Consider the following 19,393-nt stretch of genomic DNA (forward strand, 5'->3'; position numbering starts at 1 on the left):
GTAATTCAAGAGAAATAAGATGACTTAAACATAGTTTATTTAACACATGAAGTAAATTCTAATAATTGTTATAATTGTTTGGTTGATCGCTAAAAGTTGCAATTAACATGAAAATTAATAATTATCGACACTCTAGTTAGTAATTAAATCTTTACATTTTATGAAATTTTTTTTCTATAGAATTTGCATTTTCAAAAATAACTAAATTTGAAAAATAAAAGATTTAAAGGAATTTAGGAACATATAAGATGTTCCATCAAAGTTGTTACTTTAATTTAAGGAGTGAAGTAGTAGAGTATATATAATTTCTGTCTCTTTAAATTTACTACACTAATATATTTATTTGTTATTTATTTTTATCAAAACTAACCTTAGAGAGCTCGGATGTTTCCCAAATCATTTTGCAACCTAAATCAAACACTTGTATGGCTAGATTGGAGTACATGTAAGATGTAGTATTTTGGAACATATAAAATGTTCCATCCAATAAGATTTTCAAATAAACAGTCTTTAATAGAAGTATTAATTTGTAATAGTTTTGATTTAGTTAGTTACTTATAGTTTAGATTCAAAAGTTATCAAATATACAATTATAGTAGGCCCGCAAATTAAATTATATTTGCAAAGGGTACTCATCAAGGGTTTGACAAGTAAAGAACTTTCAAGTTTGGCAATAGTTTTTTTATCCATTGTCAAGTTTGACAAACCATTTTTTTATTTTACTAATTGTCAGGAATAAAAGACTTTTTTTTGCCGAATAAAACATATTTTGAACGAATAATATATTGTTAATCTACTCTTCGCAGCACAAGTCTCCCTTATATGTGATGTGAGGCTAACAATTTCATTTGAAAGGAAGGAAGGGATGAAATTCAAATTATTAACTTAACTTTTAATACTTCTTCCGTTTTATTATACTTGTTATATTTAACTTTTTATGCAATTCAATGCGTTATTTTAATTATTTATATATTGAATTATTCACGTCTAAAAATTATAAAAACTTAATATTATAAAAGTATGCGATTAGACGATTTAAACAAGATCTCACTTGACTATATTTTTTCTTACATATTAGTCGCAATATAAAATAAATTTGAACAATAAAAAATATCGATAATAAAAATATAACAAGTATTTCAAAATGAAAAAGATACTAACTGAATTAAAAACTTAATCAGCTTTAATATAATCTATTAAACTAAACATTGAATCTCAAATGTTGAATGCCATCATGGCTTTATCTACTCCAGCTACTTGGTATAAAATAATTGGTAAATAATATATACATTATTTGTATTCCGCAGTCATTATCTATGTTGGTAATCTTTTCCTACAAAAAGAGAACTTCTCTTTTAAATTATAGAAGTATTTAATCTAATTTCACAAACATACCAGTGAGATTTATAAGAAAATGAAAAAATATATAAATTGAATGAAAATATAATATATACAAAATAAAATTAAATAAAAAATTTAAACAATAACCAGAAATATAAAATTATAGAAAATTTTATAAAATTAATTAAATTCATAAGATGGACTGAATATGATCACAAAACGACTTTATCGATTCTATATAGTACTCATATCACCTATTCGAATAATTCCGAGGTTTCTCAATAGTTTACTGTATTATTTTATGAATCCAATAAGTATAGAATAATTCTAGGAGTAGAATATTGACGAGGTTTCCCAATTGTTTCCCTACTTTCTTTTATGCACCAATTTTACACAACTTGACCATCATGCCCTATTTCTTTATTATTAATGTATATTCACCAAGTAATTTATTATGTAAACAAATAATTGTAGGGTCTCACTCAATTATAACGAATTATCTTTCATTTCTTTAGAATCTAAAAATAGCTTAAAAAATTATTAATCAAAAGTAGATTTAAAAATGGGAGAATTTGGTGTGTGGTTTGTGCATGTATTATTTTTTAGAGAAATAATTTAAGTTCCATTCTTACTGATTTATTTTTTTTTTAAATTTTTAATTCCCACTTTGCTCTTGATAGTGCAATAGGTACAACTTGCTTGGTAAATTTTAGGTTTTTTTTCTTAAAGTATTTACGGCCCGTTTGGTACATGGTATTAGAGGACGGTAATGGTAATAAAATTAAGTAATAAAAAATTTGGTTGTTTGGATGCCTTCAATGGTAATGGATGGTAATAAAATAAGGTAATGAAATTACCAAAAAGGGCCATTTTTATTACCATCAAACAACCTGGTATTAGGCTGTAATGGTAATGAAGTATTACTATGGTAATAAAATAAAGTAATGTTGTTTCGTGCTGAAGAAAAAAAATAATAAAGAAAAAAAAGGTAATCTATGTAATTATCCAAAAAAATATTATTATTAAAAAAATAATCATTAGATAGAATAATTTAGATACAATAATGCTTTTAGATACAAATATAAAATAATAAAACTAAGAGTCATTACCATTTTTTATTACTAACAACCAAATGCAATCAATGGAATATTATCTTCCATTACCATTTTTTAGTCATGCACACCAAACAAAAGAATCTTCATTACCAATTCTCATATCCATTCCTTCATTACTATCGTCATTACAACATTTCATTCCCATTACTTCATTACCATCAACCAAACGGGTCGTTAGTGTATGTGTATGAATAAGTTAAATCAAAAGCCAATTGATAATAGCAAACTCAGTTTAACTTGGGTCTAATATTACTTTTTTTTTGTTATTCTCATTTGAAATATTTAATATCTTTAGAATAGATTTTGACTACCCTCAATTTATGTGAAAACCCATATATGTGGAACCTTAATAACTTCGTTCAATGTATATATATTTTTTAAAAATTACCTTTTTATAATTTTAAGAAATACATAAATAAAGTTATTTGATTGTTGAGCTTACACTGAAATCTGAAAAAAAAAAAAGTAAATGCGAAAAAAATAAAAAAGAATAGAGGAAGTATTAGTTTAGAAGTAATTAAATATAAGAAACATGAGTTTGTATAATGACAAAAAGATTGTACTTTTAAATATATATAGATGTTTAATTATCACGGACCAAAAAATATAAGTTATAAAACATGATATAATTATAAAAGTAAAATGTTTAACAGACTTTTTAAAATGCAATTTAAAACTTCTACGAAAAATATACTTATGTTAGGTTTGTATTGTTCTTCTAATAGTTTTTTTGGATTATACACGCTAAGAGAAAAAAGCTTCAGAAAATCAATCACAATGTTTTACTCATAAAAGGTGATATTTGCTCAAACTGAAACAACTCTTAATTTTCAATAATTCTGATACAATTATTTATATCTTTTTATATTTATTTAGCCATACAAATTTCAAAAAATAATTTCATCAATTAGAGATTTGTTGATAACCCCCAACAAGTGTCATAATTGCATCTCTTTGTTGATCATATCAAAACCCTAATATGATAGTTGGATAAGAAATGTTGAAAGTTATTTATGACTACATCAAATTCCCCAATTTAAAGCCATCAATAAAAGCATAAAGATCTCACTTTCTCATCAACTATTAGTTGGTGTGATAAGATTAGGAGTTATAGCTATTCTCTTAATTAGTGATTAGTATTAATTTAACAACTTTTCATTTAAAAAAACCAATATTATCTTTATTAGATCCAAATTCCAAAAAATAATTGAATAAATATGTGTAGTCCTATGTGTCGGCAATTTTAAGTATAAGATAATATATTCATTATTACTCAAAATAACATTAAGTTGAAATTTATCACAACACATTAAACATACTCCTTGTATAGGAGTATTTTATAGAAGGATTGGAAATTTGAGAGTTATATATACTTGACACTAACGGCCCGTTTGGTACATGGTATTAGAGGGCGGTAATGGTAATAAAATTAAGTAATAAAAAATTTGGTCGTTTGGATGCCTTCAATGGTAATGGATGGTAATAAAATAAGGTAATGAAATTACCAAAAAAGGCCATTTTTATTACCATCAAACAACCTGGTATTAGGTTGTAATGGTAATGAAGTATTATTGTGGTAATAAAATAAGGTAATGTTGTTTCGAGCTGAAGAAAAAAAATAATGAAGAAAAAAAAGGTAATGTATGTAATCATCCAAAAAAATATTATTATTAAAAAAAGAATCATTAGATAGAATAATTTAGATACAATAATGCTTTTAGATACAAATATACAATAATGAAATTAAGAGTCATTACCATTTTTTATTACTAACAACCAAATGCAATCAATGGAATATTATATTCCGTTACCATTCTTTAGTCATGCACACCAAACAAAAGAATCTTTATTACCAATTCTCATATCCATTCCTTCATTACTATTGCGATTACAACATTTCATTCCCATTACTTCATTAGTTCATTACCATCAACCAAACGGCCCGTAAAAGGAAATAAATATTAAATTATTCAAAATAAATAATTATCTGAATTCATTTAGGCTTGTTAAAACATATGTATAGTGATTAATTAGTAATGATTAGAACATAATGAATAGATCATTCGATGTAAAAAATTCAATTAAACTAAGCTCATTTTATTCTGATCAATTCCAACCCGATTCGTACGGGTCGCTGTGCAAATCTATGCTAGCTCTATTCTATACTTAAGCATTTTTATATATTTTTTTACCACAACTCAAGCAATGTACGAGAATGTGAATATAAACTTAATGGTTTACATTCTTATGAGCATCATCATTATATTATAAAAACTATAATTAGAATCTCGAAAAGAAATAATAACAACAACCTAAATTCATAGAAAAAAATATAGCCAAAAAGTTCTCAAACTCTCAGAAAAATCTTCATAAAAATAAATTTCTACAACAAAGACCAAGTGAAGCACATTCCTATGTGCGATAATGTGAAACACTAGAAAAGACACTTTTGAAGTCTTCTCTTCTACCAAGGCCAACAAGGCAACAATCGTGAAAATCACCATTATCATCATCAATAAGCTGATCGTTAATTAGTTTTAAAAAAATCATATAAAAATAATATGATTGTTAATTTTTAGAATCGGGATCAAATTTAACATCATCATCAACTTCTCCTTCTCCGACTTGATCATGATTAAGATGTTCATTATCATCGTCGTCAACCACGGTGTTCAATTTAAATTACCTTCGTCAAAGGTCGCCCTTTGGATTTGTCCTTTCATAAACAAAATTACAACATCATTAATTACAATCTCCATCATAAATGTCAGTTAACTCAACTAATTAGATTTTATATAAAGATAATAATAATAATAATAATAATAATAATAATAATAATAATAATAATAATAATAATAATAATAATAATAGTCATTGCTACAATGCCACTTCAAGATCAAATATCGAATTGTCGAAGAATTATCTTTAACCTTTTCGTTGGTTATAAACTAAATGGTCAATACCAAACGTTAGTATTATTTTAAAAGAAACTATGATTTAAGGTTTTTTTTTTAAAATAAACTTATAAAAAGTCATCTTCAACGTCATCTTACACAAGTGTATCATGCTCATAGAATATCAAACTTATAAAACGTAATATTATATAATTAAGAAATAGGATTATCTGGAAACCCAATTTAAGAGGATCGGAGTATAAGGTTCCAACAACAAGTTCAAAGGATGTTCACTAATAAAACCATATTGGTTGTATTAATTAGGAGTTAATACTCAAACTTATAAAATAACATAATTTTTTCTCTTTATCCACTTAGAGGCCCTATTTTAAAGGCAATAAATCAGACTCTAATACCACTATGCACAATAATATTTACACACTATTTTATTTTGAACTATGTTCATACAATAATAGTTATACCTGTGCAATTATATTAGATAAAAGTGCTAAAACTTTTTAGTCTTTAATTTGTGATATTTTTATTACTTCAATTTGAAAAATGCAACTAAAATGGCATACATGGAAGAGGGTTAGAGCAAGTTGCGCATACGCCATATATTGCCCTTTGGTGAAGTTCAATGTTCATAGTTCGTACTAAGCATCTAGCTAGAATTTATAAAGCATGGTCCCTAATTTTGTGAGGGAAAAAAGAAAATAAAACACTTCACTTAGTTATATAGTCACATAAAAACAAAAGCCTGAAGAGATACAAAACCACAAAAGCATACAGATCGGCCATAAAACTAGGGGCAAAATAAGGATGGAAACATATCTTTTAATGATCATGATTCACGAATTCTTTCATATATAAAACTTCGTGCGCCTTTTCAAATTCTTATTAACAATTTGTGCAAGTTGAAGTCAACTCTTCACATTTTTTGGAGTTGAACTAACTAGCAGACGTAGTAGTATGACAAAGATTTAAAATGCTTGTACCGGCCGTGCGTTCCTTAAAGTTGTTTTTATTATAATAAATGTTTATGGGAATTAAGAAAATAAAATTTTCTAGAGATGATAAATTTATTATTTTGTCGAATGATAAATTTGATGGAGAAAAAATGGAGATCATAAACATTAAAAAAATATTAAAATAAAGTTAGTAGAAAAAAATATGGAAACTATAACTCTTAAAAAAATATTTTAATAAATTTAGTGGAAAACATGTGAGAATCATAAACAAAATAAAATAGTTAAAATGAAGTTAGTGGATGATATGTGAGGACTATAAGCATTATTAAAATATTCAAATAATAATAAAAAAGTAAATATTAATATATTTTTGTTTAAAATAAGAGCTTCATCAAGTAAAATATTTATATGATTTATTATATTAATTTTATTTGTCTAATTTAGAATTTGATATGTTAAATTAAATTCAAAAAGGCATGTTTTCGATAAATAATTTTTAAACAATTTCAATAATGTTTTTTTTTTGGTTTAAAAAGTCATGTATTTGATAAATTTGATAATGATAATATATATTTGGTCACTTTTTGAATTTATATTTTTATACATTTCAAACTAACAAATTCATGCATAACAATAGTTTATATACTAGTTATAAATATATATTTTTATCGTAAATAGTTTATAGTTTATTGGACTTTTTGGTCAAACTCATATACTCTTGTATAAACTCCCTATATTTTTAGGAAAATTTAATTTTAAAAATTTCACCTTTTGCTCGTTGTCTTTTAAAATCCTATTTTTTGATTATTTTTTAAAAATACGACCTTTATATTGTGTCTTCTTTTAAAGCACTATCTCATTAAGTTACTTGCAAAATTCAGCAGTAAACAAATTAAGAACCAAAAGGTCGGATTTTTAAAAGAAAACGCAGTATAAAGGTCAGATTTTTAAAAAATAATCGAAAGGTAAGATGTTTAAAAGACAACAAGCAAAAGGTGGGATTTTTAAAATTAAATTTTCCATATTTTTATTTGTTTTTCTCATTCACTTTTTTCATGGATCCCAATGCAAACTTAAAAGTCAAATAACTTAAAAAATTGTTAGTTTTTAAAATTAAAAAACGTTGATATATTGAGACGAATCTATTAAGATCTCACATGAATATGTTTTTTTATATAGATCGATAAGAAATAACACTTGTAGTTTAACACTAAAATTCTTAAATTATGTTTGTGAAAAACATATGAAAATAAAATGAGTATTTGACATCATTTATATGAAAAACCACATAAATACATTTCTATTGTCCAGTACGATAAAACTATGGTCCTACAATGTATATGTATTACAAGAAATTTATTGAAGAGTGTTTTGAATTCTCTTCTATATTGACCAGAAATGGACATAGCAAAAACCAACAAATTTGAATGGAAGATGAACCACAATAAAATTTGACCATTAAATCAGCGAGACATGGAGTCATTGTCGATCATCATTCATCGACGACAATGCGTCGCATTGGAGTTGCTTATCGCGATGTTTACATATGATATATACTACCTGGAGTACATAAGAATATACGCTATCAAGTATTTTGGCTTTTGAAAATGTGTATAAATATGAGTTTTTAGTCTTTTATAGATTTTCTAAGTACTCATTTAAAAAAATATAATTTTTCGAAATATTGTATTTAGTGGAAAAAAAGAAAAATTACCTAGAATAATCTAACTTTTTTATATTTTTTTTAAAGTAATTTCATTTATTGATTAACCATAAATAATTCTAACTTTGGTTGGTAATTTTTTAGAATAAATCCGGTAACCAAATGACTTATTATAGCATGTTTTATTTAAAAAAATAAATTAAAATAAAATGTCGAAAAAATTGTTAAAAAATTTTTGATTTTTTTTATTATTCAAAATTTTTTATGTAAATATTAAAAATCTTTCTTAAATTTACATTAATTTTCAGTTTACTTTTTTAGTGAATTATCTACTATAGCAAATCATTAAGTTACCCAAATTTAGTATTGAAATCTATATTCTTATATTTTTGGGTCTTGATCAACCAATACAATTTATTTTGGTCATTTTTGAGGAATTTACAATTCTGAGGAAAATAAAGTACGAATATCTAGTAGTTTAAAATTTATTATTATTTACTATTTCATTGCTTTGAATTAATAATAAAATGAAATGACTGTCTTTTAAAGAAAATATGAATGTTTAGTAATAAATGAAGGTAGAGTAAATTGTGTAGATACAATTAAAAGAGAGTTGAAATATATAAATAACATTAAAAGAATATGATGAGTCATTTTCTAAAAATAAAAAATAATACATAAAAGATTAAATAGACTAAAAAATAGTAAATAATGCTAAATGAGTGAGACAAAATATTTGTAAAGATGAAATAATTAAATGTGGTCTTAGATCACTACTCATAGTTAGAAATACCTTTGAATTGAATGAACCCAAGTATAAACAAACTGACTAGACATGATGATATACTTCATGTCCAAACTCTATGCTAAAATTTAAAGTAAAGCCAAATTGATAATCTTAGGCTCTTAGCTTGATTAAGTGCGACAGAGACGACTCAAGCAAGTTGTGTCTACTTCAGTGTTTATGGTCACTTTCACCCTCATTTCTATTATTGATGCATGCCATAAAAGGCTTTGATACTTTCAATACAATTCTCGATCCTCGTGGAGTTTTAACTTATATGTTTCTATTGAAGGTAAATATTTAAAAAGAAAATAAAAATTAAACTAAATAACTAATAGTAAGTAAATGAGAATTTAAAAAGGAATTAAATAAAAAAAATTTCATGATCACCGAACCAAACATTTTATAGTTTTTGTAACAATAATTTATTATCTCAATGTTATTAAGTGATTCCCACCTACAGTAAGATCTAAACGAGTCAGATATATTCAATCTTACTCTTGGTAATGATAAAACTAATAAATATATTGTTTTCAATTGACTATTAGTACCAAATATCATGTGCAACTAATAAGTCATTTTGCTTCTTGAGAGTTCAAACCTAAATATTTATAATTGGAATTAAATTATAAAATGTATTGACATTTTATTTTTAAGAAAATCCAAACCTATCATTGAATCCCACTGATATATTACAATAATTAGAAAAAAAAAAAAAAACTTTTGCCATCCTCGTGTAACAAACCTCCATTGCATTTGGTTGTTCCAATATGGTAGCACAAGATTCGACCACTTGTTGCCCTCCACTCCTTAGACCTTGATCCAATAACATAGGGTCATTGTCCCAACTAACACCTAGAAGTATACCAACCTAACTATGACTAAAAAGTAATGTCATGCTAACTAGCTTACTTGAAAGTAGTTAAGTGCATATAGTATTAGGTCGTGTTGAATTGACTTGTAAGTCCCTACTGTATTACTTGAAGTCCTTTCATAGTCAAGTGCATAATAGTTAAGTCTCATACTACTAGCTTACTTGATAATAGTTAAGTGCATACATTATTGATAAAATATTTACTTATAAAAAAAAAAAGTCCCTACTATATTAGTTGAAGTTATTATGAGTAGAGGATGAAGAAAACAAATTGTATTAATCATCTTTTTCATTGCTAATATTAATTTGTTACTCCTTATTTGTTATGATTATAGTAAAAAACTTTTAAAATATTTAAGAATATTATGAGATTATACGATTCTAATAATTTGATAGTAAAAAGAATGTGCTGATAACTTTTTCATTGCTAATATTGATATATTACTCCGTATTGTTTGTTATAATTATAGCACAAAATTTTAGCATATTTAAGTGGATTATGAAATAAGTTTTTACCGATTTGATCTTACTCTCTCGTCCATTTCAAGTATAATCGTGATTATGATAACCTTGATTTGTACCATATTAATTATAGCAATCAAAAGTACGACCTATCATTGGTTGTGATTTTATAACATAAATTTTGTGTAAATTAGGGTTGAATGTTGTTGTTTTTCATAAAAAATTTAATTGGATTACGACCATATCAAATTCTTCAGTTTTTATTTCTATAACAAATTCTTTATTAATTATAACAATTTTTTTTTTGATTTTTTATAACAATTTTCTTTTTATTTTTTTCTTCAGTTCTTCATTTTTTAAAATTTATTTAGTTACTCTTGTAAGAGACCGTATCTTAAAGAGAAAATTTCAAAACAACAAGCCCATATTTTTTATTTTCACTTTAATAAGTATTAATAGAGCTATTTAGCCCATATATATCTAATGTGTATCTCGAAGAGACCGTCTGTATAATAATTGATGAAATTTAATTGCATTACGAGTTTACGACCGTGTCAAATTCATTATTAAAAGTGGCTGGTTTGTATTTGGAAACACAAAGTAGTTAGTAAAATGGGCCTTCGGCTCATTATTGGGCCAACAATAAGCCCAAAATAAAAACTATGATTTATATTGCTCAATACTATAAACTTTTGTATTCACGAATATCTCTTGTGATTTTAGAAAGTTGGATCTGGCAAGAAAATTGGAATACAGTTGAGAAGAAATCAATAATCGATCATTCATGGAGTCGGCGTCGATTGCAGTTACAGGAGGAGGAAACAACGGAATCATAAACAATAACAACGTCAATATCAACAATGAAGGATCAACTTCTGATGACGCAAAGCAAAATCTAAGTGACGTCACAAACTCCATTGAAAAAACTTTGGGGATTCTTCATCAACTTTACCTTAGTGTTTCTTCCTTTAATGTCGCTTCGCAAGCTCAACTTCTTCAACGCATGTAACTGTCTTCTCCTCAAACCCTAATTTTTGAAATCAACAATTAGGTTTGTTTTCCTTTTTAAATTTAGGGTTTCTATGCAGAAATTCATTGGTGATGGAGCTTGATAATATGACGAAATTGTCTAATAAATGTAGTTTTCAAGTTCCAATGGAGGTTCTCAAGTTAGTTTTTTTCTCTCTTATTTGTTGAATTATGATTTTTTTTTTTCGTTTTGCTTCCCGTTCTGTTTTAGTTACTTACATATATACTTTTTTGCATTGTCAGTTTAATTGATGAGGGAAAAAATCCCGACGAATTTACCAGAGATGTTCTTAATAGTTGTATTGCGAAGAATCAAATTACCAAAGGCAAAGCTGATGCTTTTAAGGTAGGCCAATGCTTTATTTTCGTGGCAATGGTTTTTGAAATTTTGCAAATTCGTTATAGTCTGTTTGAGTTTAATTTGCGAAATTTAATTTAAGTACGATAGAATTGTGGATGGAGAAACATTTGATCATTATTTAGTAACCCTTGCAAATCGATCTGCGATTTACTGATTGATGCCTTACGTTATGAATCATGTCAATTTCTGAGGCCGTGCCGCGTTAGTGAACTTTGTTGACCATATAAATTAGTTTAAGGAAAATCTTTTCATGCCGGTGCGCGGATGGAAGTTCAATGCGTTTGAGATGAAGAAAATTTGATTGGATAAATTGTAAAAACATGGCTAAATGCTTGGTGTAATAAGGATTTCAATCGAGGGTAATTATAGAATGTGTATGTTGATCGTGTTTGTGTTACTGGTTTTTGATGGAATCATGGGGAAACAAGAAAATTAATTTTTAAGATAATATGGTTAAATTAATGTAAATTTTGTCATGGAAATGCTTTTTAGAAACTTTTGTAGTAAACTATTCTAGAATTTGTTCTAATAATTTTCTGTGGAAAAGTTTATTTAGCGCTGAATTTGTTTCCAATTCTATTTAGTGATTAGTATTTAGGAGTAATTTTGGTTGTTTTCTTATTGCCATTTGGTTGCTTGCTCTAGACACCTTTAACCAAAACATAAGTTAAGGTAATATATCAAATATAGGAAAGCCTTGATCCCGAAATTGAATTGTTGAATTTATCAGGGTAACAAAAGTGTCAACGGCGAACAATAATTTTACTTGTTCTTTATCCTATGAGTTATTTCCATCTCCCTTTCTTTTGCAATTCTTGAATACCAAATCACAACGAATTGCTCTCTTGTGTTGCAAATGCTCAACTTGACTCTATCCTTCCTTCTTCCCCCAAGTTTGCAAATACCCTTAGCGTTGTAGAACGAGTCTCTACGGCACGCATCTCTTCCTCTTTAATATACATGATAGGACAAAAGTTAACTTAGGTAAGAAATTGATGCCATGGAAGTAAGAGATACTTGGATAACGAAGGAAACTTTGTTAATACTAGAAATTAGACTTTTTTTTGGTTGAAAATACAACATAAAGGTTTCATAAATTACGATGCCACTATAACACCTCCTGTTGCTCCTTGGTTTAGAGTTGTGTGGCATCTGGGAGCACTCAATAGCTTTTCACAATTGAGGTGCAAAAAAGCTGGATTTACCAATTATGATTCCCTTCATTGTAGTATAATCTAGATTTGATGTTTGACTTTTCAATTGTCACACTTCCAAGTTCCAATGCACTACTAGTCTTCTACCATCGAGATTTTTTGATTACATAATGGTGAAAATTTGTAAAGATTATATAATAAATAGCCTTTTGCAGTTAATCAAACAACATACTTCTCCTAAACATATGGTTTTTCTTCCCCCAATAATTTCTAGTTGCATTTTTTTCTGGGAAGTATACAAATAGTTGCTCTTGCACTATTTCCTTCTTTGCCATCAAATGATATGCAATATCGTCTTGGGGAACCATTTTGTATTTATAGTTCTCTCTACTACTAAAATATTCTTTTAATCTTAAAAGAAAACTCTTCAAAAGACACTCTTTATATCTTTTTACTGTGTTTTGAAGAGAAATGCCGTGATACAAAAGAAGGCAGTATGTATTAGTGAAATCGGTGTGATCAAAGTGGATCAATGAGTCTGTTTGACTGAAGTCAACCGTTGCATTTTTAAAAAAGTAGGTAGTTTTAGTACAGTGGAATACTGAGATTTTTTTCCTGGCAAGTCATATTCTGATATGAAGAACCACTTGTGTATACTTCACTTTTCTTTTTTTTTTTCCCTCCATTTTCTTGTTGGATCACAAAAAAAAGATGCAAATATAGGAAATGATGGTGATGTTCTAGTCTGATACAAATAAATAGCTTTTGGTATTTTATTGGCCTAAAAGCAGGCAAATCAATTTCGCTGATATTGCAATTGCATCTACATTTTATTATTTCCCCCTTTGCGTGGTTGCCAAGTGATTTGTTTAATTATGTAATTTGATTATATGCTTTACAGAGTATGCGGAAGTACATGCTCGAGGAACTTGAGCAAGCTTTTCCTGCTGAAGTAGAGGCTTATAGGGATGAACGTGCTTCAGCTGCTGCTGTAAGTTTAAACATTTTTATCTATGTAAAATATTTGTTTTCTGTTTGAAGCTAATACAATGTTCTACACATTTTTTTGCAATTCAAGCTTGTCTGTATTAGGATCTAACTTACAGGTTTGATGCAGGAAAGGAAAAGGATAGAGCAAGCCCAAAGTGCTCTGCCTAATGGAGATGTGAAGGTTAAAAGTGAGCTGTAGTTTAACGTTTATGCAATCTGCAAGAAATCTGGTTTTGTTTCTTATTGTGAGAATTGGTGTAATCTTGAAGACGAGTATTTTAGTGTAAAAATGTTTGTATAAATGAAATATATATACACATTTTGCTTCATTACCAGCTTTCTATTAATTCCTGAGCAGAACATGTGAGTATAGTCTTTGAATATGCTCTTCTGTGTATTCTCATTTTTTTTATATGTTATGGATTTGTCAATGTATATGTTTGTCACTTGTAAGGTTGTGCAAGATTATAAATTTTTTATTTCTCTTGAGTTTGGCTATTGGTTTGTTTGAAATCCTTAATTGCTGAGTAAAAGTTAGACATGTGAGAAACATGAGTGATTTAGCCTTCCTTAGTAGCAATTTGGCAATTTCAACTTTACAATCCCTCTTCATGTTTTAAGCATAATCTTAAGAAATCAGTAGCCCAACTTTTTTTTTGTCGTTGGATCAAGGTAATTTTGACCCATGTTTATTATTGGGGGACCTTCACATTTATTTTTCGACTAAATAATATAAATGGGGGAGTGCCAATCGCGTAGGGTGACATATTTGTGCATGTATAACAAAATGGTTTTTTAACTGGGTTTTATGATTAGCTTATTATGAGTTTATGACTCGAAGCTGTTGCGACTTGCAAGACTCAATACTGTCACCCACTACAAGTTCCATTTTGAGGTTATTGTGATTTCATTTGTGTCCTTGACGATTGCTTTTGAATGTGTTGTGTTGAGTCGATCGTATACATGTGTTCGAGTTAGAACCTGGATCCAACTATGAACAGCATACAGGAGTATCATAGCCTTCTGAGCATCCTCTCCAGTCTTCAAGAGATAAAGAACACTGTTTTACTGTAATTTTATAATCTGATCCCTTCCCTCTCTCTCTCTCTCTCTCGCTCCCACTAGTTGTAATTGTTTACTTTCATGTCACCTTTACTTTCTCAAACTATCTACTTTTCCAAGCTAATCTTGAGTTTTTGACCAACTAGAATACTAATATCTATATCAGGGTATCACCCCTCTACCTTGATTCATTATTTCATGCCTTAAACTAAAAGATGTTTTTCACTGCAACAAAAGGGTGATATGGAACGTATGTTATAGGAGGCCGTGGTATAATTTACTGCTTTTGTAGATTCTTCACAAGCGCAACGTGTGAGTTCTAGGATAAAATGTTGCGGATGATTTGTTTGGAAAGAATATATGAACTTTCGAGCTTGTTTCTTGTCAGATTTCTTTCTTGGAGTAGACACTGTGATCCTAGCTTCTCTTTAGACTCATTCTTTTAAAGCCTTATTTTGTAAAATCCCTCTCAAATACAGCTTTTGATTGGGACGTTTTTATTAACTTTCTGCTTGATTCTGGAACTAGTTTCTAACATTATGTTTGAATAATAAATTAGGTGTGAAAGGAAAGAGAAGGGGAAGGGAAGGAAGGGGAGGGGTAAGGAGGGAGAGTACACTTTATTTATTTAGAAGAGAAGATTAGGAAAAAGAAGGAAAACACCTCAAAATCTACCCGCTTTAGGGCAATTGTATTCTTTACAAAGTTTGTTTATGTTCTCTTCCAAAATTTTTGCTCCTTTTTGTTATTCAAATAATGGATCCTCTATCACTCTAAATTCTTCCCCCTTTTTTTTTTTTCCATTTCTCCCTATCTAAACACAGTGTAAATGCGGAGTGGTGTCTGTAGATTTGGTGATGAGGATAAAAAATACTTCCAATGTAGTGGCATTATGATTTGGAGGTGAGAACGATCGCCAAATACTTACGATGTTAAGAACAAACAACAATGAGCAAAATTAAGTTTGACAAAGTAACAAACAAGGACACAAAGATTTAAGGAGGTTCACCCAATGATGGCTACGTCCTCCGTGGTGTGTAGTTTATGTTTATATTATATCAAATGAATACAAACAACACTTCAATATGAAGAATTACAATTGAGATAGAGATAACAACAATAGGCTATGTGTTTGGCTTAAGGGTTGTGTTTGATGTGTTTTGCATACTTGAAGTGTGGGTATGAGAGCCCTATTTATAGTGCTAGGTACTTGAAGATGAATGGCTCACATAAATACATAGTTAATTTAGGGTAATGAATACTATGAAATAACTCTAAGAACTTGAAAAGGCATTATCTCAAGAGTCACACACATGAGACTCTTCACCTTAATCTTCATTAACACCAATAATTCCCATGAATACTCTTCACCTTATTACACCCTTTTGGATTCCACAACTCAAGAGTCACACACATGAATTCAACCCTTTAATGTGCACTCAAGTCACACATTAGTATAGTATCATTTATAATCACATTAGTATACTACCATTCATAACAATCTCCACCTTGACTTGAGTTCACCCAAGTCACAACATTCATCAATCCACTTCATATTCAAAAAACATACACACCTCAAAATGCCCAAGAGGGCATTATCTCAAGCAAGGAGCTAAACCTACCAAGTCAACACATAACTCAAACTTGGTAGTAGGTAATGACTTTGTCATCATGTCGGCCGGATTTTCCGTAGTGTCAATTTTCTTCAATAACACCCTTTTGTGCTCAACTTCATCCCGGATAAAGTTATACTTAATATCAATGTGCTTGGACCTTCTATGAAATGTGTTTTGATTCCTAGCCAAATGAATTGCACTTTGACTATCACAATGCACACTTACCTCACACACTTTTTTGCACATTTCACCAACAAGACCTTTAAGCCATTTTGCTTCCTTGAATGACTCGGCCACGGCTATGTACTCCGCTTCGGTTGTAGAAAGAGCAACCACATCTTGCAAAGATGATTGCCAACTAATCGCCGAACCACCCAAAGTAAACACAAACCCACCTGTGGACTTTCTATTATCTAGATCACCACCATAATCCGAGTCACAAAACCCGGTTAGCTCACTTGAATTTTTCCCATACATGAGACAAACATTTGAAGTATCTTTCAAATACCTCAATAGCCATTTTAGTGCCTCCCAATGTCCCTTACCCGGATTAGACATATATCTACTCACCAAACTCACCGCATGAGCAATGTCGGGCCTAGAGCATACCATAGCATACATAACGCTACCAACGGCACTAGTGTATGGAATTCTTACCATTTGCTCTTCTTCCTCTTTTGTTTGTGGACACAAATTCTTGGACAATTTGAAATGAGAAGCAAGAGGAGTAGACACACCTTTAGCATCATCCATGGAGAAACGTTGAACAACTTTCTCAATGTACTTCCTTTGACTAAGGTATAAGACACCCTTAGCCCGATCTCTCAAAATCTCCATCCCAAGAATCTTCTTGGCTTCACCAAGATCTTTCATATCAAATTCACTTGAAAGCAACTCTTTCAAGTCCTCCACCTTAAGCAAAGAGCTACATGCTACTAGCATATCATCAACATATAAGAGCAAATATAGTAAAGAACCATCTTCAAATTTCTTAAGATAAACACAGCTATCATAAGAACTTCTAACAAAATCATGTGAAATCATAAAGGAATCAAACCTTTTGTACCATTGCCTTGGAGATTGCTTCAACCCATACAATGACCTCTTCAATCTACACACATGATTCTCCTTACCGGCTACCTCAAAACCTTCCGGTTGCTTCATAAAGATTTCTTCTTCAAGCTCACCGTGAAGAAAAGCCGTCTTTACATCCAATTGATGTAACTCCAAATCCTCCATCGCCACCAAAGCAAGCAATGCCCTAATAGAAGAGTGTTTCACAACCGGAGAGAAAACTTCGTGAAAATCAATACCCTCAATTTGAGAGTATCCCTTTGCAACAAACCTTGCTTTGTAGATGGGAGGAATATCACTAGAAGGACCCTCCTTCCTCTTGAATATCCACTTGCACCCCACAATCTTCTTTTTCTTTGGTGCAACAACGATATCCCAAGTTCCATTCTTCGCAAGAGATTCCATCTCTTGTTTCATAGCAATCAACCACTTGCTTGAGTCATTTGAGGCCATAGCCTCCTTGTACGTACTTGGTTCATTTAACCCTTCGACTTCGCTAGCAATGTTGAGAGCATAAACAACATAATCACACTCTTCAATGTACCTCCTTGGAGCCACGATCTTCCTTCTTTGCCTAGTTGTGGACAAAGGAGGAGACCTTTGTTGAACATCATCATTTTTCTCATTATCAACATTGGAGGATTCAACCTCCACTTGTGCTTCATTATCATCATTATTAAAAGGTTTTTCAACATTAGATACAAGCATGCTATCTTCATCAAAAACAACATCTCTAGAAACAATAATTTTCTTTGATTCATTACACCATACCCTATACCCCTTTACACCTACTCCATACCCCACAAAGATGCCTTTTCTAGCCCTAGGTTCTAACTTACCATCATTTACATGAATATAAGCCGGACAACCAAAGATTCTAAGACTAGAATAGTTTACCGGAGTGTTGTACCATACCTCTTGTGGCGACTTGAACTTCAAGGCGGTATGAGGTGAACGGTTGATCAAATAACATGCCGTAGCCACCGCTTCGGCCCAAAATTGTTTCCCCAAATTTGCTTGATTTAGCATGCATCTTGCCCTTTCCAATAACGTTTTATTCATCCTCTCCGCAACACCATTTTGTTGAGGACGACCTGCACAAGTTCTATGTCTAACAATACCTTCATTAGAACAATAATTGAGAAACTTGCTATCAACAAATTCAAGACCATTGTCGGTTCTCAAGGTCTTGATGCTCCTACCGGCTTTCTTTTCAATCATCTTCTTCCATTCCAAGAAAACATCAAAAACTTCATATTTATGTTTTATAAAATAACACCAAACTTTCCTAGAGTAATCATCAATAAAGGTCAACATGTAGCTACAACCACTAAGGGAGGGCGTTCGAGAAGGCCCCCACAAGTCGGAATGGACATAATCTAATATCCCCTTAGTGTTGTGGATGGCGGGTTTAAAACTAACTCTCTTGTGTTTCCCATAAACACAATGTTCACAAAAACCAAGGTTCCCAAAATTTTTCCCATTAAATAAACCTTGTTTAGAGAGTTCAAACATACCTCTTTCGCTCATGTGACCAAGCCTTAAGTGCCAAAGTTTGGTGTCACGATCGGACATTGTGCTTGTGGATACATTCGCCGAGCCAAGAATGGTTGAACCTTGAAGAGCATACAAACTCCCATTCAACCTCCCCTTCATCACCACTAGTGAACCCTTGGCTACCTTCATAACTCCACCTTCACAAGTGATTCTACACCCGATCTTATCAAGAGTACCCAAAGATAAAAGATTCTTTTTCAAGCCCGGGACATACCTTACATCGGTTAAGGTCCTCACAATCCCATCAAACATTTTAATTTTAATGCTCCCAATCCCAACAACCTTACATGTGGTGTTGTTTCCCATGGTAACATTTCCCCCATCAACACTTTCAAATGTATGGAAGAAAGTTTTGTTGGGAGTCATGTGGAATGTGCACCCCGAATCAAGAATTCATTCATTATTACCTTTGTACTCATGAGTGGCAACAAGAACATCGCCATCAT

At 30.1% G+C, this 19,393-nt stretch overlaps 1 protein-coding gene across 1 annotated transcript; it reads left to right on the forward strand.

The window, feature by feature from the left end:
• Positions 1-10,785: 10,785 nt before the first annotated feature.
• On the forward strand, positions 10,786-14,136 carry LOC130800818 (mediator of RNA polymerase II transcription subunit 10b-like). Its single transcript, XM_057664503.1, has 5 exons — positions 10,786-11,109; positions 11,193-11,273; positions 11,377-11,479; positions 13,550-13,639; positions 13,766-14,136. Exons 1-5 carry the CDS (start codon positions 10,889-10,891, stop codon positions 13,835-13,837), a joined length of 567 nt encoding a protein of 188 aa, XP_057520486.1. The 5' UTR covers positions 10,786-10,888; the 3' UTR covers positions 13,838-14,136.
• The last annotated feature ends 5,257 nt before the right edge of the window (positions 14,137-19,393 follow it).

This window comes from Amaranthus tricolor, chromosome 15 (genome assembly GCF_026212465.1).
Source record: "Amaranthus tricolor cultivar Red isolate AtriRed21 chromosome 15, ASM2621246v1, whole genome shotgun sequence".
NCBI classification, from domain to species: Eukaryota; Viridiplantae; Streptophyta; class Magnoliopsida; order Caryophyllales; family Amaranthaceae; genus Amaranthus; species Amaranthus tricolor.

What these genes read in the sequence shown, in the direction of transcription:
- LOC130800818 (XM_057664503.1), top strand. Translation starts at nt 10,889, where the DNA reads ATGGAGTCGGCGTCGATTGCAGTTACAGGAGGAGGAAACAACGGAATC. An exon ending in GTTCCAATGGAGGTTCTCAA is followed by an intron (nt 11,274 to 11,376) that starts GTTAGTTTTTTT and finishes TTGCATTGTCAG; the next exon opens with TTTAATTGATGAGGGAAAAA. An exon ending in GCAAAGCTGATGCTTTTAAG is followed by an intron (nt 11,480 to 13,549) that starts GTAGGCCAATGC and finishes TATGCTTTACAG; the next exon opens with AGTATGCGGAAGTACATGCT.